Source organism: Meles meles, chromosome 2 (genome assembly GCF_922984935.1).
Source record: "Meles meles chromosome 2, mMelMel3.1 paternal haplotype, whole genome shotgun sequence".
NCBI classification, from domain to species: Eukaryota; Metazoa; Chordata; class Mammalia; order Carnivora; family Mustelidae; genus Meles; species Meles meles.
In genome coordinates, this window is record NC_060067.1 from 174,147,043 (window position 1) to 174,168,156 (window position 21,114).

Here is a 21,114-nt window from a genome sequence, read left to right on the forward strand (position 1 = left end):
TATTAGAGCATTTTGATTACTAATTGACAAAGAAATACACTTCAACACATACTCTTTCTGTAAAGTTTGTAAAGCATGGAGATAATCAAGCAAAAATAGGAAACAAAAGGATAAAAATAATTACATTATTAAATAAGTCACAATGAATTTCAAAATATGTACATCTAAAATAATAAATATTAAATAAGAAATTAATAACAAAAAGGCATCTAGATGATCCACAAATATTTGAAAATCAATGGAGATACTTCTTTTTTTTTAAGATTTTATTTATTTATTTGTTTGACATAGAGAAAGACAATGAGAGACGGAACACAGCAGTGGGAGTGGGAGAGGGAGAAGAAAGTTTCTGTGGCACACAAGCCCCATGTGGGGCTCAATGCAGGGCTTGATGCAGGGCTTGATCCCAGGGTCATGGGATCCAGATCTGAGCTCTGAGCTGAAGGCAGATGCTTAACCACTGAGCAACCCAGGTGTCCCCAATTGACATACTTCTAAACCAACCTACTAGACCAAAAAAAAAAAAAAGAAAGAAAGAAAAAAGAATCACAAAGAAAATGAAAATATTTTTACCAAATAAAAAAGAAATATAAAATGCCAAAATGTATGGTATGCAACTGATGCTGCAGTTAGAGGGAAACATATAGCTTTAAAGGGCTTACACAAAAAGAAAGAAGGTTTAAAATTAAATATTTGCATTTTCTCTTTAAAAATCTGGGGGGGGGGGAATAGCTTACTCCAAACTATGCATAGAATTAAGAAAATAAACTGGACAAGTGATAAAAGTTAATAAAATTAAAATAAAGTTTTTTAAAAATCAATTGATTTGATAAAACCCAAGTTGGAGTGATTAAGAAAAAAAAAAAGAAAAGAAAAGAAAAGAAAACACAAATTGTACCAGAGATAAAAGAAGTAATACCACTAGAGATTCCAGTGACTTTTAAAGAAAAGTAAATGGAATTCAGGCTTGGGAAGATGCAGAGTAGGAGGACCCTAAGCTTACTTCATCCCATTTTACAACTAGACATCACTCTCATCCCATTAATAAATCAGAGTGTGATCCAAAGACTGGTCAAATAAACTCCATGACTAAATATAGAGAAAAAGTTACAGCAGAGAGGTTAAAAAGGGCAGAAATGGTAGTCAGGAGTGTCCATAAGAAAAGGGGAGCTGCAGGCTCTGAGAAAGGAAAGTACCAGAGTGCCCACATGGAGTGTAGTGGGGAGTGACTCCCCATAACATCTGCCTTGAAAACCAGAAAAGCTGAATATCATGAACTTGTATAATCAGAACTTGCAGCCTGGAACTTCAGAATTTTGGGTGAGCCAGAGAGTGAGTAATAAATGGATCTTCACCCTTAAAGAAACAGAAGCTCTCAGAAAGACAACATAGAAGTGACAATTTGCACAACAAAGAAGCAAATGAGAGGGAACTTAGTTTTTACTAATTTCAGAATGTGATGAGGGACTTCTCCAGCAACAAAAGACCTGGCAGGCGCCATTCTCTTCTCTTGCAATCTAGCATAAACAAAGAGCCACCTATGGGAGAGGATACTGCACTGACACTTGCTACCTAACTTGCTAGCAGTGTTCCCTGTCCATGAGTTCCCCAGAGGAACAACACAGTCCAAGGCTGCCGGCCTCAGCCCTGGGCTCAGTGCAAATTTTGTTAACTCCACACTTGTCCTCTCCAGTTGCCTCAAGAATAGTAGCCACAAAAACACTGCCATACTGGGTGTCCACTACACTGTGAGGGATCTGGCCTATGACTAGCAGCTCAGTGCAAATTTTGCTAAAATCACTGTCCCACCCTTGAGTACTCTTGCAGTCACATCCCCTCAGACCAGCCTGCCTGGGTCTCACTAACACCACAGAGAGTAAGCACAGCCCACAACAGGTAGAGAGCCAGTGTAGACATCTGGACTGAAAGATAAAGCAACTCAAACACAACAGCATGATGCAGGCAACACACATAGAAGACTCCCTTGAAGTGCGAGATTCTGGTGAACAGGAAACACTGCACTGCAGGACACCACAGGACCTCTTTGTCATACAGGCACTACTTTCAAGAGCAGAAACGTAACTGTCTTTCCTAACACAGAGAAATAGACACAGAGAAGTACACAAAATGAGACAGATATGTCCCAAATGAAAAACATGACAAAATCATAGCAGGAGATCTAAGTGAAACAGAAATAAGTAATGTGTCTGATAGAGAATTTAAAATAATGATCATACAAGGTTACTCACTGGACTTCAGAAAAAGTGGAGGATATCAGTGAGAACCTTGACCAACAGATACAAAATAATATATCAGAGATGAAGAACTTAATAAGTTAAAAACAAAATAGATGGAATAAATAGTAGACTACAGGAAGTAGAGGAATATATCAGCGACCTGGAAGACAGAGTAATGGAAAGCAAGCAAGCTGAACAGGTGGGAGACAAACGAATGCTGCATAATGAGAATGGACTCAGAGAATTCAATGACGCCATCAAGCATAACAACACTTATACTATAGGGATCCCAGAAGGAGAAGGGTAAAGAATAAAATGTATTTGAAGAAGTAATAGTTGAAAGCTTCACAAATCTGGGGTAGGAAACAGATCCAGATTCAGAAAGCAAAGTTTCCCTCAACAAATTCAATCAAAAGAGGTCCACACCAAGACACCTATTAATTAAAATGGTTTAAGAAAAAAGAAAAAAATAGGGATAAATAATTGTAAGGGTTGCGAGAGAAAAGAGGATGGGTACATACAAAGGACACTTCATAAGGCTATCAGCTTATTTTTCAGCAGAAACTTTGCAGGTGGGAAGAGAATGGCACAATATATTCAACGTGCTGAGAGGGAAAAGTCAGCAGCCAAGAATACCCTATCCAGCAAGATTATCATTCAGAATAGGAGAGATAAAGCAATTCCCAGACAAACAAAAGTTAAAAGAATTGATGACCACTAAACCAGCCCTACAAGAAATGGTAAGGGAGACTCTGTGAGTGGAAAACAAAAACCATAAGTAAAAGTAAGAAAATAGGAAGAACAAAAGCCAAAAAATGAATTATACCTGTAAAAATCAGCCAAGAGAAGCAAAAAATAAAAAGATGTAAAATATGATACCAAGTACGTAAACATGGAGGCGAGAGGAGTAAGAATGAGATCAAAATTAAGTGACTATTAGCTTAATATAGACTGCTACATGGAGAGGATGTTCTGTAAAAATTGAATAGTAGAATAGAAAGAATAGTAGTCTTTCTCCAAAAATAAAAAAAAAGTAATAGATTTTTTTTTAAGATTTTATTTATTTATTTGACAGACAGAGATCACAAATAGGCAGAGAGGCAGGCAGAGAGAGAGAGGAGGAAGCAGGCTGTCCACAGAGTAGAGAGCCTGATGCGGGGCTCGATCCCAGAACCCTGAGATCATGACCTGAGCTGAAGGCAGAGGCTTTAACCCACTGAGCCACCCAGGCGTCCCGAAAAAAAAAGTAATAGATTTTTTAAAAATAGTTTTCTTCACTTGTATTCATCACTAAAAAAAACAGCAAAACATGACGAAGAGAAAGAGAAGAATCAGAGAAAAACAACAAAAACAATGAGAAAACAACTAACAGTGGCAATAAATATATATCAATAATTACTTTGAATGTAAATGAACTAAATGCTGTTCCAATCAAAAGACATAAAGTGAGAGTGTATTAAAAAAGATACCCTTCTATATGCTACTTACAAGAGACTCATTTCAGAACTAAAGACACCTATAGTTTAGAAGTCAGGAGATGTTTAAATAACAGCTGTTGGCCAGGATGTGGAGAAAGTGGAACCCTCCTGCACTGTTGGTGGGAAGGCAAAGAGGTACAGTCACTCTGGAAAACAGGATCCTCAAAAAGTTAAAAATAGAACTACCCTATCATCCAGCAACATGCAAGTTAAATAACATAATATTAACACTGAATGAATCAATCAAGAAATCAAAGAAGAAATCAAAAATACATGGGAAAGAATGAAAATGAGAACACAATGATCCAAAACCTTAGAATACGGCAAAAGCAGTTGTAAGGGGGAAGTATATAGTAATACAGGCCTACCTCAAGAAACAAGAAAAATCTCAAATAAACAACTTAGCCTTATACTTAATGAAACTGGGAAAAGGAGAACAAATAAAACCAGCAGAAGAAAGGAAATAATTAAGATTAGAACAGGAATAAGTGATACAGAAACTAAAAAAAAAAAAAAAAAAAAAAAAAAGACGTGGAGGAGGAGGAGGAGAAGGATATCAATGAAACCAGGAGCTGGTTCTTTGGAAAGATCCACAAAATTCATAAACCTCTAGCCAGACTTATGGAAAAAAAAAAAAAGATTCAGATAGATTTCAAAATCACAAAAAATAGGAGAAATAACAACCAACACCAGAGAAATACAATTGTAGGATAATATTATGAAAAACAATACAGCTGGGTTTTTTTCAAGATTTTATTCATTTATTTGACAGAGAGAGCAAGAGAGCACAAGCAGGGAGACCAGCAGAGGGAGAGGGATAAGAAGCAGGCTCTCCACTGATCATGTGGGACAAGATCCCAGGACCCTGGGATCATGACCTGAGCTGAAAGCAGATGCTTAACCATCTGAGCCACCCAGGCACCCCTGAAAAGCAATACAATCATAAGAGAATATTATAAAAAACTATATATACCGAAACATTAAACATGGATACATTAAGCATGGATAAATTCCTAGAAAAATATAAATTAACAAAACTGAAATAGGAAGAAGTAGAAAACTCGAACAGAGCAATAACCAGGAAGGAGATCAAATTAGTAATCAAAAAACCTTCAACAAACAAAAGCCTGAGCTGTATGGCTTCACAGGCAAATTCTACCAAACACTGGAAGAAAAGTTAATATTCTCCTCAAACTATGCCTGAAAAATAGAAAATGAAAGAAAACTTCCAAATTCATTCTATGAGGCCAGCATTACCCTGATACCAAAATCAGATAAAGACTCCACTAAAAAAAGAGAAATACATGCCAATATCACAGAAGAAAATAGATGGAAGAAATTCTCAATAAAATACTAGCAAATTAAATCTAACAGTATATTTAAAAAGTCATTCACTACAATCAACTGGGATTTTTCCTGGTTTGCAAGGGTGATCCAATATTGAAAAATCAATCAACATGATATATCATATCAGTAAGGGAAAGGATAAAAACCTTTTAATTATTTCAGTAGACACACAAAAAAGCATTTGATAAAGTACAACTTCCATTTATGATCAAAAAAAAAAAAAGAACCTCAACAAAGTAGGGATAGAGGGAATATATCTCAATATAATAAAGGTCATATATGAAAAACCCACAGTGAATATTATACTCAATTGGGGAAACCTGAGACCTTTCCCTTTAAAGTGAAGGACAAGACAAAGATGTCCACTCTTACCACCTTTATTCAACATAGTACTAGGAATTCTAGCTTCAGCAATCAACAATAAAAAGAAATAAAAGGCATCCAAATTGGAAAAGAAAAAAACTCACTTTTTGCAGATGGCATGATACTACACGTAGAAAACCTGAAAGACTCCACCAAATATTACTAAAACTGAAAAAAGAATTCAGTAAGGTCATAGGATTTAAAATCAATGTATAGAAATCTGTTGCATTTCTATAATAAGAAAGCAGCATGGGGCGCCTGGGTGGCTCAGTGGGTTAAGCCTCTGCCTTCGCCTCAAGTCATGATCTCAGGGTCCTGGAATCGAGCCCGGCATCAGGCTCTCTGCTCAGCAGGGAACCTGCTTCCCCCTTCTCTCTCTGCCTGCCTCTGCCTACTTGTGATCTCTGTCTGTCAAATAAATAAATAAATTCTTAAAAAAAAAGAAAGAAAGAAAGTGGCAGAAAGAGAAATTAAGGAACTGATCCCATTTATAACCGCACCTTAAATAATTAGATACTTAGGAATAAACATAATCAAGGAGACGAAAGACCTGTACTATAAAAACTATAGAATATTGATGAAAGAAAATGAAGATGACACACAAAAAAAGACATTCAATGCTCATAGATTTGAAGAATAAATATTGTTAAAATGTACTAAGGCAATCTATACATTTAATGCAGTCCCTATAAAATACCAGTAACACTTTTCACAGAACTAGAACAAAAAATCCTAAAATTTCTATGGAACCACAAAAGACCCTGACTAGTCAAACAATTTTGAAAAAGAAAAGGAAAGCTGAAGGCATCACCATTCTAGACTTCAAGTTATATTATGAAGCTGCAGCAATCAAAACAGTATGGTACTGACAAAAAATAGATACATAGAGTATTAGAACAAAACAGAAATTCAGAAATAAACCCTCAACTCTATGGTCAATTCATCTTCAACAAAACAGGAAAGAATATCCAATGGGACAAATTCTCTTCACAAATGGTGTTGGGAAAACTGGACAGCCATATGCAAAAGAACAAACCTGAGTCATTTTTTCACACCATATACAAAATAAACTCAAAATTCATTAAGGATTTGAATGTGAGACCTGAGACCATAAAAGTCCCTAAAGAAAACAAAGGCAGAAATGTCTCTGATATCAGCCATAGCAACATTTTCTAGATATGTCTGAGACTAAATAAAAGCAAAAATAAACCACTGGGACTATTTCAAAATAAAATGCTTCTGCAAAGCAAAGGAAATAATCAACAAAACTATAAGGCAATCTACAGAAGATAGGGATAAAAAATTTTTTACATATTTGATAAAGGGTTAATATCCAAAATATATAAAGAACTTATAAAACTCAACACCCAAAAAAACAAATAATCCAATTTAAAAATGGGCAGAAGACATATACAGACATTTCTCTGAAGAAGACATCCAGAGGGCTAACAGATATATGAAAAGATATTATACATTGCTCATTATCAAGTATTTGTAAATCAAAACCACAGGGAGATATCACCTCACATCTGTCAGAATGGCTAAAATAAAAAACACAAGAAACAAGTTTTGGTGGGAATGTGGAGAAAAGGAATCCTTGAGCACTATTAGTGGGAATGCAAACTGCTGCAGCCACTGAGAAAAACAATATAAAGCTCCCTCAAAAAGTTTAAAATAAAGCTAACCTATGATCCATTAATTGCACTACTGGGTATTTACCCCAGAAAATACAAAAACACTAACTCAAAGGGATACCTGCATCCCTGTGTGTGTGTATATAAAATACAGCAGAATTATATACAATATAAAAGTCATGGAAGCAGGCCAAGTATCTTATCAATTGATAGATAAAGATGATGTGGTGTGTATACAATAAATATTATTTAGCCTTAAAAAGAACAAAATCTTGCCATTTGCAATAACATGGATGGAACTAGAGAGTATTATGCTAAGCAAAATAAGTCAGTCATAAAAAGACAAATATCATATGATTTCACTTATATGTGGAATTTAAGAAACAAAACAAATGAGCAAAGGTTAAAAAAAAAGAGAGAGAGAGAGAGAGACAAACTAGAAATAAACTCTTAACTATAAAGAACAAACTGATGGTTACCAGAGAGGAGGTGGACTGGAGGGATGGGTGAAAGAGGTGGTGGGCATTGAGAGTGTATTTGTTGTGATGGGCACTGAGTAATATATGGAATTGTTGAATCACTGTATTATACACCTGAAACAATATAATGTTGTATGTTAGCTATACTGCATTCAAAATTAAGTTAAATTTAAAAATAAATGAAGATTATAGAAACTTTATGACAAATTTTCAAAGAAATATTTTTAAATCCCAAATAAATATCCTCATATCTTAAAAATTAATTATTAAACAACTTTCCAGAAAGAGAAGTCTAAGTCCATATGGCTTCACTGGTGAATTACTATCAAATAATTTGTGAAGAATTAATATCAATTTTCCAGATCACTTTTAGGAAATTTTAGGATGCTGGATAATGAAACCAGTCAAAATTATTAAAAGAGTAAACAACTAAAGACCAATGTCCTTCATAAATATACAGAGAGGCAAATATTAGGGAAGAAAAATCCAGCAACAAGTAGGGCAATACACAAAAGATTATTCATCATGTCCAAATGTGGCTTATCCCAGGAAAACAAGTTATTTAACAATTTCAACATATCAACTGAAAAAAGTGAAAACAACAACAACACAAACATCTTTATATGTAATGAAGTCTATTCATGATGGAAATTTGGACAAAGAATAAAGAAAGTACTTCTCAATCTGAGTGAAAGCCTCTATGAAAATCTTTCAGCTAATAAATTTAATGGTGAAGGATTAAAGATTTTGCTCTTAAATTAAAAGCAAAAAAAATAGCCACACATTTCATATCATCTAACATTGCATTAAAGGTCCTAACCACCAAAGTAAGGCAAAAAATAAAACTTGAAAAAAATATGAGGATTGAAAAAAATGTAAAACTGTATATCTATTATGTGATTGCATATGTATAAAGTTCTAATAACGCTAACTTAAAATTCCAGAACTTAAGTTAATTTAGCAAAACTGTAGGAAACAAGTTCCATGAAATTTTCTATATACTTGCTACAAACAATTGGAAATTTTATAGTCTTATATATAAAGAGGTACAATTAGAAAGAATAATATATGCTAATCTACTTACACCTAATAATTTCCCCAAAGAAAAAAATTGTGGAAACACTGTACTTTGAAAATTTCTAACCATGATGAGAATAATTTAGGTATCTCAACAAAATAAACTCTTTCAAAATTGAACAAAGAATACTTTGACAATATTGAGGAGGAGGTCGAGGGTCCATAGAGCTATTAATATTCAGATCTTCTAGTCTTCCTGTTGTTTCCTCACCATCGTAACCCTTATAATCATTGTAATCAATATTACAGGTAACATATCATTATTATAAAACCTATAATTTGGTCAAAGATAAATCAATATTTAACAGGCAGTGTTCAACATTATTAATATGAGGTACATACACCATCGTCTGTCTTTACTTAGATTAAAAACAAAATCAAAAGGAATGACCTTGATTGTAGGACATTTATTTGGGACATGATACTAGGAAATAGGATTAAAGAAGTAGGAATAGAAAAAGAGAGAATGAGGAAAAGTCAACATAAGTGTTTTTTTTTAAGATTTTATTTATTTATTTGACAGACAGAGATCGCAGAGAAGCAGGCAGAGAGAGAGGAGGAAGCAGGCTCCCCGCTGAGCAGAGAGCCCAATGCGGGGCTCAATCCCAGGACCCTGGGATCATGACCTGGGCCGAAGGCAGAGACTTTAACCCACTGAGCCACTCAGGCGCCCCAACATAAGTGTTTTTTATTGAGATGACAATTGTCACTCCATTCTGCTGGGACCACAGAGAAGTACAGAATATTTAATGGATTGTAGGGTAGTTCTGTTGCACTACTGGGTATTTACCCTAAGATACAAATGTAGTGATCCAAAGGGGCACATGCACCTGAATATTTATAGCAGCAATGTCCACTATAGAAAAACTATGGAAAGAACCTAGATCCTATCAACAGATGAATGATAAAGAAGATGTGGGTATATATATATACAATGGAATAGTATGCATCCTTCAAAAAAAACAAATCTTGCCATTTGCCACAACATAGATGGAAGTAGAGGGTATTAGGCTAAGTGAAATAAGTCAGAGAAAGACAATTATCATATGATCTCTCTAGTATAAGGAATTTGAAAGGCAGGGTGGGGGGATCATGAGGGGAAAAGAGGGAAAAATGAAACAAGGAGGGAGACAAACCATAAGAGACTCTTAATCTCAGAAAACAAACTGAGGGTTGCTAGAGGGGGGTAGGGTGGGGGGAGGGATAGGGTGGCTGGGTTATGGACATTGGGGAAGGTATGTGTTATGGTGGGTGCTGTGAATTGTGTAAAAGTGATGATTTTTGTAAAATCAGGGGTAAACAGACCTTTAACCCTGAAACAAATAATACATTATATATTAATTAAAAATTTTAAAAAATATTTAATGAAATTGTCCTTTGATGGTTAGGAAGCTGGTGTTCCAATAAAGTGTTTGAAGGCTTCCCCTTTGAATAGGTGATTACCTTTATTTTAAGGCCCTTTTACATGTTTTGCCTAGGGAAGAAGTTGATTGACCGTCATGAATTTTAAAATGTGGACCTGATCATTGAGTACTTCTTGTGGGACTTGAACTTAAGATAGATATAAATATCTGTATACTTTGTGCCCACTCTAAATCAACTCACATGCTTCTTCCCCATGCTTCCTTGTCTCTAAATGTACAAGCTTTCAGTATTCAGATCCTTGACCAAATACCCAACTCATTTGTCATTGCTGAGGCTATATAGATCCCACCTGTGGCACCTCTCTCATACAAGATGGAGAGTTAAATGTATTGTGTGTAAATATGTTCATTGGGATGGTCTTAATCTAATTGGAGAATAGTATGAAATAGTGATTTTTTTCCCAAAAGATTCCACCTAAAATATTGAAAGGAGGTATTATTAAACTAAGTTTTGTTTTGTTTTTTTCTCTGCAGCCAGGTTTAGGGAACTCCCATGTGGCCATTGATGTGAAGTGATTGAGAAATATTGGTGCAAAAGATATAGGTGACATGAAGCTCTGTTATCCCTGTTATTTACTTACACTTGATGTTTTTAGTTAGCTACCATATATGTCATTTTTGTCATTTGGTAGATTAATAGGTCCATTTGATCTTATAATTCTAGAGATATGAAAATACTCAAATTATGATGAAAATAATTTTTGTAACACAGTCACTATTTCCTGGATGCATGCTCAACTCTATCAGTGTGCAATAGCCCACCAAGAGCTTCAAAGAACTCTAGGGGCCTGCACTACAAATTTCTTATACTTGTCAGAAATTCCACAAGTATCCTAATCTATGAGGAATATCTTTACTTATATTGTTATCTGTAATGATCATAAGTGCCAAAATACAAGCATTTTGCATCACAGCATGGACCTACGGTGCCCTCTCTCTACTACATCTCCTGCTAAAGGCATCCCTGTTGTCACCAAATCATGAATTGGCTCTAGGTCCACAATTATTTTAAAAGGGCTTGCTTTCTATAGCCCTTTCTTTTTCTGTTGTTTCAAATTTATATTCAAATTCTAGTCAGTAATATTCAAATTCTAGTGTATTGATTTCAGAAGTAAAATTTAGTGACTCACCACTTAAATATAATGTCCACTGCTCAACACAATGAGTGCTCTCCTTAATACCCATTACCCATTTAGCCCATCCTCCCATCGACCTCCTGTCCAGCAACCTTCAGTTTGTTCTCTCTAGTTGAGTATGTTTTATGCTTTGCTTCCTTTTGCCCCCATGTTCATCTGTTTTAGCTCTTAAATTTCACATATGAGTCAAATCATATGGTTTTTATCTTTCTCTGACATATTTCTTTTAGCATAATATACTCTAGCTCCATTCATGTTATTGCAAATGGCAAAATTTCATTCGTTTTGATGACTGAGTAATATTCCTTTATATATATACATATATGCACACACATGTGCACACATATCCTCTTCTTTATCAATTCATCATTGATGGACATTTGGGTTCTTTCCATAATTTGTCTATTGTTTATAATGCTGTTCTATAGCCCCTTCTGAGATAACTATTTCCATATGAGTCACTGCTAAATCAGAGCCTGAGATAAAGATTTGAGTGCAAGTATTCTTACGAAACAATTCCAGAAGCAGAAGTGAAGGAATGGAGAGAATGTGATGTTATCAACTTTGTTGCTGTAGGAAATGGGTCTTTATTTTCTAAGACATATGAGAAGCAGAAAGTGGCTGTGAGAAATGTCCTTCAGAAGCACAAGAGACTGGCTCTAATCACTAACTGGATGATGGTTTCCCTAAATCTTCTATTTGATCCTAATTCTATGAAATCTCACCATTGTATACTCCACCAGATTCACTAGGTATTTGAGGCAGGGCGAGGATATTGCAAAAAAGCCTTCTTTAGTAACAGAAAAAGCTGCAAAACAGCACCTCCCAATTCAGACGATGCCAAGACTTCAGGTTGAGAGGGCAAAATGGAAGAGATTCATGCAGACAAAAATCATTCTTGTAGAGTGATCACAAGCCTGTATTTAGCTTATGAAATCATTAGATTATAAAATCTGGCAAGTGATTTAGTGATAACTGTAGAGTTAGGTCACATATGACAAAGCAAGTGTGGTATCAGATTACAAGTGACAGGGAGGTAGACATGTAGGACTGGGCATTGTTGGATCACAGCCTGTATTATTTTGGCAGCCTAGACTTCTTAAAACTAAATACACTGAAGTTATTTTTACATAAACTATGTATATAAAGAATATAAAAGTAAAGCATCTTACATGGCTTCTGGATTCATTATGCAGACAGTTCCTGAGCACTGGCATTTGCTAATATCATCATAAGCTATTCCCATACTAAGGCTTAGTAATTGAGCTATAACAACTGCAAGCGATTCCAGACTTATGGTTCTGGGGTGCTGGGGAAAAAAACACACACACACACATACAAAAAAAGAAACCACACTCAAATTTTAGAAGATACTTAATTTACTTGGAAAATAATGTAATTATTAAAAATAATCACTCAATAAAATTGAATAGAGGCATCTAATATGTTTACCACAGGTGTGCCAACCATATTGGTCTAACATGTTACAGGTACCATTACCAATATAAGAAAAATAGAAAAAGGGAGATCTGAAATTTTATCAAGATGTAATTGCATGGTTCACTTGGTGGCATCAGGGCAAGAAAAATATTGTCCCAATAACTTGTTAATTATATATGAGAATTATTATAGTCATATTTGCATTTACAAAAGAAAATCTTTAGATACACACATATAAACAAACTATATGTGTGTCAAATTAACAGGTTATAATCATTTACAATTTAATTATTTGGGGATAATATTTTATGTAAATTTTTCATACATTTAAAAAAATCATAAATTAACCCATTAAATTAAGCTAAATAATGACTGAAATTAAAAATGCTGACTTTCCACAGTTGTTTAAACTTTATTTTTAAAACTAAAGTGACTTTATAATTTTTCTTTTTGCAAATATAGGATACTTATTATAGCACATTTTAACCATATTAAAACATAGGCAGTTTAAGAAAAATACAAAAATCACACTATCTGTTCATGTAGATCTAAGAGTATTTTGTTAAATATACTTCAAGATTGGTTTCTAGGAATACATTTTGGTATCTTCTGTTTGCCTCTCAAACCTGCAGCATTTTCAACATGGGGGATTAGGGGGATAGGAGAAGAATAAATGAAACAAGATGGGATTGGGAGGGAGACAAACCATAAATGACTCTTAATCTCACAAAACAAACTGGGGGTTGCTGGGGGGAGGTGGGGTTGGGAGAGGGGGAGAGGGTTATGGACATTGGGGAGGGTATGTGCTATCGTGAGTGCTGTGAAGTGTGTAAACCTGGTGATTCACAGACCTGTACTCCTGGAGATAAAAATACATTATATGTTTATAAAAAAAAAAAATGGAAGGGGAGGTGAACCATAAGAGACTATGGACTCTGAAAAACAACCTGAGGGTTTTGAAGGGTCGGGGGTGGGAGGTTGGGGGAACAGGTGGTGGGTAATAGGGAGGGCACGTATTGCATGGAGCACTGGGTGTTGTGCAAAAACAATGAATAGTGTTACGCTGAAAAAAATAAATAAATTTAAATACAAAAAAAAAAAAAAAAACCCTGCAGCATATTCCACCCTGCTGTCTAGCCCAGAAAGTGAAACCAAATAGATTATGTTAAAGCATTCCTTTACCCTCTGCTTTAACCTAGATTTAATCTAAAGAGATTAACAAACTAAGAAAAGAGCAGGATGTTTAATACCATCACTGCCAGGGTGCCTGTAACTGTCTGAATCCTTGAGTGGAAGCCTCTACCTTCTGTCTGTGACTGTAGGAAAATGACATTGTCCTTTCTTTCAAGTCTGAGTGACAATTAAATATTTTTTATTGCTAGCCCTAAAGTACGGCAAAGTTCCTATATCTTGCATACACATTGATAAATGGTCCCTTTATCAAATTACCACAGTTTAATTTTCAGAGAGAGAAGGGGAGAGGGAGGAAGAGTGGAAAAGATGAAGAATTCTGAAGTTCTAAATTTCAAGAATTTAAATAATTGGATATTATAAATAATAATAGTATATTACATTTTTGCTGCAGTTACAAATTTTCCTTTTTGCAGGATAAGTAGAAAAGGTCTAGCATTATTCAATGTATCTTTGCATTTGTTTCTTATTCTGTGTCTGTCCCATTCCCTGTTATCTTTTACAGCTTAGTAAGATGAAAAAACCAATATTCAAAAATTCTGCTTTAGTTATTTGTGTGAAAGTATTCTTCTCCCCACCCCATGCAACTGCTTCTTTATTTTCTATCTTCTTACTACCGCATGTATTTTGACTTTTCCTTTCATTGTATGTGATAAGATCAGATACATGGTTTAGTTTTTGAAATGAACTTTCTTTATACTCTTTACTTCTACTAATCAGCTCAGGGTGCCATTACAAAATACTACAGATTGGGATGGTTTAAACAACAAAATTATTTTTTCATAGTTCTGAAGATCAGAAGTCCAAGATCAAAGTACCAGCATCATTAGTTTCTGGTGGGATCCTTCTTCCCTGGCTACCTTCTTCTTTTCTCACTTGGTTTTTCCTCTGTTTATGTACAGATAGGTATGTCTGCTATCTCTTTCTCTTTCTTTATGAAAGCCAGTTCTATTGAATTAGGGATCTACTTTTATGATCTCTTAAGTATCTCCATAAAGGTTAAATCTCCAAATAGAGTCACATGGGGCTTTGGGGTTCAATATATGGATTTTAGGAGGACATGATTTAGTCCATAACAGACTAGTATGAAAATTTAAAAACAGTATGGACTAGAATATGAGAATTTCCTATAGGATATTGTTATGACTACTTCTGTTTTGAAAATAAAATAATGGGAAAAATAAGTTATATTTAACACTAGATTTTTAAAAAATATTTTAGGAAAAATGTTACAACTAACTAGACAAGTTTCTTTTTGTAAATAATACCTGCTTAGGACAATAGTTGTAGAATATTAACAGTAACTGACATTTACTAAGACTTCTTAAGCACCAATCACCAGAAAAAGAAGTTGGTAGACAAGGAAGAATTGAGACTTCCTTTACTGTGCAACAAGTGATTATTCTACAAATATGCCTGACACTTATGCTCATAAAAAATTCTGATATCCTATTTTAGAAATCAAGATTCTATATATGTCTTTCAGAAAAAGCTTGCTAATATTATTCAAATCTTTTAAATTTTAGTCTGAAAAATTAATTATCCAAGTATGATTTATTTGGGCTAGTAGTTTTCAGTGTTTGCCTTGTGTATTTTGAAGGTATTTATTTGGATACATATGATTTCAGGTTTAATATATAAGGCAGGTAAAATTTTGTTTCTTCCTAAATAATGAATCACTTAAAATTCGTATCAATTTACCTGAAGAATTTTGCTGCTTCATACTGCACCATATTCTGTATTTTTATACTCATTAGGGTTAAAATTTCTGATATTAGATAGGTAGATTGATTTGAAACATAAAAGAGAAAAAATCTGATTTTTTTATTTTTTTATAGTTGAAATTAAAATATTTTTAACCACTTCTGGGTATTGCCTTTTCAAAATTATTGATAACATTTTAATTTGTGTAATGTTTTCATGCTGAGTGTACAAATCTTAAGTGTCTTGATGCAGTTTTATGTAAATATACACATACATATATATAGAATATTTATTTACACATATATACATTCATATACAATTTATACATATCATATGTGCATACACATATACATACATATTTATGATGTGTGTGTATGTGTCACAAACCTGCGTAAGTACTACACTGTAGAAGATACAGAATGTTTTTACTACTCAAGAAGCTTTCTCCAGCAAGTTTCCAGGCATTACCTCTCCACCAAATGTAATTTCTAATTCTGATTTTTAACAATATAGCTTATCTTTAGCAACACTTTAGCTTCATTTTTAAAAAATGGCATCATGCCCTTCTTTTGCTCAACCTACAGTTTTTGAGATCCATCAATTATTCAGTGTACCAATAGTTCTTTTTTTTTGCTTGCATCATATGACTATACCACACATGTTCACCCAGTTCATGGATAAGAGGACTCAGTATTGTTAAAATGTCAATCTTCCTCAAACTGACCTAAGGATTCAATTAAAAAACCAATCAAAATCCAAATATTTTCTGTTGAAATTGACAAACTGATTCTAAAACAGAAATGCAGAGAACTTAAGATACCCAAATTAGTCTGAAGAATTAGTAGGAGGGTTTATACTACCATTATAGGTAATATATATAAAACTATAGTTATTAAGACAATGGTGTTGGTGGAAGGACAGAAAGACCAATGACCATAAAAGAATCAAGAAAGAGACCAGGAATGTGATGATCAGATTTATATAACAAAGGCACCACTTTAATTCTGTGAAAGAAAAATGGTCTGTTTACTAAGTGTCATTTAGTGACTACTTACCTAATGTGAATAAATAATCCTGACCCCTAACTCACACCAAATGAGTTATTTTAATATGGTTTATATAGACCTAAACTGAAAGGTAAAAACAAGTTTGTATTAGAAAATATAAGTGAGGGGCTCAGTGGGTTAAAGCCTCTGCCTTCCACTCAGGTCATGATCCCAGGGTCCTGTGATTGAGCCCAGCATGGGCTTTCTGCTCAGCAGGGAGCCTGCTTCCTCCTCTCTCTCTGCCTGCTTCTCTGCCTACTTGTGATCTCTGTCAAAAAAATAAATAAAATCTTTAAAAAAAGAAAATATAAGTGATTAGCTTTAATACCTTTGAGTGGACAAAAATTTCTAAAAGGTGTTAATTTTTATAACTAGTTTGTTGACAGTTTTATCTCTCTTTTTTTGTCATAAACAGGTTCTAACTTTACCAAATGTTTTTTTCTGCACCTATTATTTCTTTTGGTATGGTAGATTATGATTGATTTTCAAATATAAAATTGACTTTGCATTCCTGGAATAATTCCTACTTGGGTCATGTTGTGTTACTCTTCTGATAAATTGCAGAATTCTTTTGCTAACATATAGTTGGCATAAATCTCAATTCATAACACAAACGAAGAAACAGCCCCTCCTATGGCCCCTTGCCATATGTTAGTTGAGAATCCGCCTTGTTTTATTTTTAATATGTGTAGGATCTGGGTGATTGTGTACCTTTATTCTCAATGAGGATTTTTGTTTTTGTTTTTGTTTTTGTTTTTCTCAATGAGGTTTTGATAATTTATTTGCTCTTTTAGATGTAGGATACTAGTTTTGCTTGAGGTTTGTCAATTTCATTTATCTTTTTAAATAAATTACTTTTGGATTTGATGATTTTCTCCATGATATACATATTTTGTATTTTTCACTGATATTGTTTTTATTACTTTCTCCTTTCTAGAGTCTTTCTGTTTAACTTGTAACTGTTAACTTGTTTTTTGAAATTGGCTTTACATCATCTACATTCAAGCCATCTTTATTTTAATTTGTTTAATTAAAGGACATATATTGCATGGAGCACTGGGTTTTATACACAAACAATAAATCATGTAATACTACATCAAAAACTAATAATGTACTGTATGGTAACTAACATAACATAATAAAAAATTATTTTTAAAAAGCTACAATGTTCTCAATTCTGTTTTTCTCTGACAGCCCAAAAGTTTATTAGTGTATTTTTAGTGTCATTTAGTTCAAAATGAGTTCTAATTTCTCATGTTTTATTTGTAACCCTTTAGAGGTTTTAAGTGATCTTTCTCTTATTTAGCTCTAATTTTAATCCATAGTGGTCAGAAAATATTCTTTGTAAGATTTCTGTCATCTTATATTGATATTGTTTTATTTATCACTATTTTATTTATTTCAGTAAATTTTAAAAAAGCAGAGGAACAGAAGAAATCTTTTGTAGGTGATGGATATATTTATTCCTTTGAAGTGATGGTATTACAGATTCATGCATATGATAAACCCATCAAAGTGTATACATTAAATATGCATAAATTTTATATTAAATATACTTTAATGCAGTTAAAATAATATTCTGCTGCTCTTTGGTATAGGCTTTTAAATATGTTTCAACAAAATGGAAAATTAGGGCATTGCTGAGTTAAATTTCTCCTCATTCCAAATTATTATTGTGTATATCTTTTTTCTTTTATTCTTTCACATTTGCTAAATATATTTTGAAGCAATGTAATTAGGTGTATACAACATTATGATTGCTATGTTTTTCTTTTCAATTCCTTTGATTATCATTTGAGAGTCCTCTTTATTGCTTTTGTTTTGCTTTGTTTTGTTTTTAATTTACACTTTATTTTTCCAGTGTTCCAAGATTCTGTTTATGCGCCACACCCAGTGCTCCATGCAATCTGTGCCCTCCTTAACACCCATCACCAGGCTTACCCAACTCCCCAACCCCCTCCCCTTCAAAACACTCAGTTTGTTAATTTCTCATAACACATCTTTCCTCAAAGGCTACTGCTATAGATCGAATTGTGTCCTTTGCAACATCCTATGCTGAAACCTTAGCGCCCAGTGTGACCAATGTGACTGTATTTGGAGATAGGGTATTTAGGAATAATTAAGGTTCAATATGGGCATCTGATAAAACTGTGGCCCTAAAAAAATGATCTCTCTTTCTCTTTCTCTCTTTCCCCACTTCTCCCCACTATTTGAGAACACAAGAAAAGGTAGATACCTGCAAGCAAGCAAGACAGAGCTCTCACCAGAACCTGACCTTGCTGTCACCCTCATCTCAAGCTTCCAGTCTCTAGAATTGGAAGAAAATAAGTTTGTGTTGTTTAATCTACCCACTCTATGTTATTTGGTTATGGCAACCCAATCTAATTAAAACAACTAATTTGTTTGCTATTAATATACCCAAAAAATTGCTTTTGTTTAGTATTTACATTGTATAAATTTTCATTGTTTAAATTTCAGTGTATAGACTCCATTTCCAGAAAGATGGAACAAACAAATGTCAGTCTATCTCTCCCACTGAACTCAGCTATAATACTGAGACAGAATAGAGACACAACTATTTGATTTTACAAGCCTGAAAGTATCAGCATTCAAAAGGGAAAGAACACCCAAATTCAAAGTATCAGTGAATTGGTCTCTCCCAGCCTAAAAGCCGTATAGTCTGAATTTGCAAGCGAGCACTGCAGTACACACAGAGAACCAGGAGAAGTTCTGTAGTTCTGAATTGAAGAGTGGAAAAGGAAACTCTTAAATCTCAGGGAAAGTGGGTATATCCTATTTATTTCTTTTTTCTTTTTCCTTCTGTTCTTTCATGCTCCATCCATCAGATGATTCTTCAGGAGCGTTAGCAGCACCAAAGAGGCCAAAAGGGGGAAATTACAGAACCAAAAATCCAAAGGAGGAGGATTTTTCCTTTCCTTTCATAGAGTTTTATGTTCATGAGTTTGGGATCAAATAAGGTAGTTCAGTTATATTCTCTTCTCCAGTTCTTGGTCTCCAGAGGTGATACAATCACAGAAATGGGAAGATTCTGGACAAAATACTAAAAAAAGCAACCACAAATAACTGAAATGTACCAGGGAGATAGAGAGCTGTGAATTAAGGAAATCAGTCCCACAAAACTATATTCTATCTATCATCTATCTATCTATCTATCTATCATCTATCTATCATCTATCTATCATCATCTATCTATCTACATTTATCATGATCATCTCTATCATAGATCTATCTTTTAATATTTAAGTATATATTTTTTATATTTAAGTATTAGCCATTGTATTAATCTGGGCTCTACAGAGAACCAATAGCATAGGGAGAGAGAAGCAGAGAGGAAAAGATATATTATAAGGAATTGGCTCACATGATTATGGAAGCTGGCAAGTCCAAAACCTGCAGAGTGGGCCAGTAGCCTAGATACCCAGCAGAACCAATGATTACATTATAGTTTGAAGACCAGCAGGCTGAACACTCAAAGATGATGATGGTGCACATGAAATATGAAGGCAGTTCTGTGAAGAATTCTCTCCTGCTTGGGGAGGATGATCATTTTGGTCTATTCAAGCTCTCAACTGATTGGATGAGGCCCACCCACGTTATGGAGGGCAATATATTTTACTCAAATTTCACCAATTCTTTTAAAGATTTTATTTATTTGTTTGACAGAAAGAGAGTTCACAAGGAGACAGAGAGGCAGGCCAAGAGAGAGGGGGAATCAGGCTCCCTGCTGAGTAGGGAGCTCAATTCGGGGTTCAATCCCAGGACCCTGAGATTATGACCCAAGCCAAAGGCAGATGCTTAACCTTCTGAGCCACCTAGGCACCCAGATTTCACCAATTTAAATATTAATCTCATCAAAAACTCTGCAAGTCAACATACAAATTAATCATCACAAGCACCACTCTACCCTTTCAAGTTTAGGTTCCAAATTAAACTCATCTTCTACCCTTCTACTTCCCTTATGCCTCCTGGACCCTGTCCCTCTGCCTAGATTTTCAAACAAATCTGAGGCATAATCATTTATTTTTCCATTCTACTGGTTATGTATTCAATTAGTTGGTAAGCCCTTTATGTTCTATTATCATAATATATACTGAACAAAATCTACTCACACATCCAAGAAAAAAACACCAGTTTATACCATTCATCTGCAATTATCTCCTATCTGGTCTCCTTGTTTTAAATCCTTACCACTGAATAATTTCTTTTATATAAGGCTACTAGAAAAATATTTTTGCACTGACCAAAAAACTTCCGGTGCCTTTTCATTGCAGAGAATAAAATTCAAAACTATTTACCAAGATCTATAAGGCCCTATATAATTAGACTCTGACTGACGTAATATTTTTTAGCCATCTTGTTCATGACATTCATTTCCATCTCAAGGCCTTTGTATTTAATGATCTTTCTGATCCACTCTGACTTGTTAGACCTTGCCATAAATGTCTCTGTCTCATCCTTCATGTATCCTCCTAAATATTGTCTCCTTAAGGTTTTTCTTTTATCACCCTAGCTAAAATAGTTTGTTCCTTATCCCATT

At 34.2% G+C, this 21,114-nt stretch overlaps 1 protein-coding gene across 1 annotated transcript in view; it reads right to left on the minus strand.

The window, feature by feature from the left end:
- ADAM2 (ADAM metallopeptidase domain 2) overlaps nt 1-21,114 on the minus strand; it is a 137,290-nt gene that overhangs the window by 59,379 nt on the left and 56,797 nt on the right. Inside the window, exon 11 of the mRNA XM_045998251.1 lies at nt 12,348-12,484. Within this exon, the coding sequence (XP_045854207.1) occupies nt 12,348-12,484 (137 nt within the window). The remainder of the gene's footprint in view (nt 1-12,347; nt 12,485-21,114) is intronic.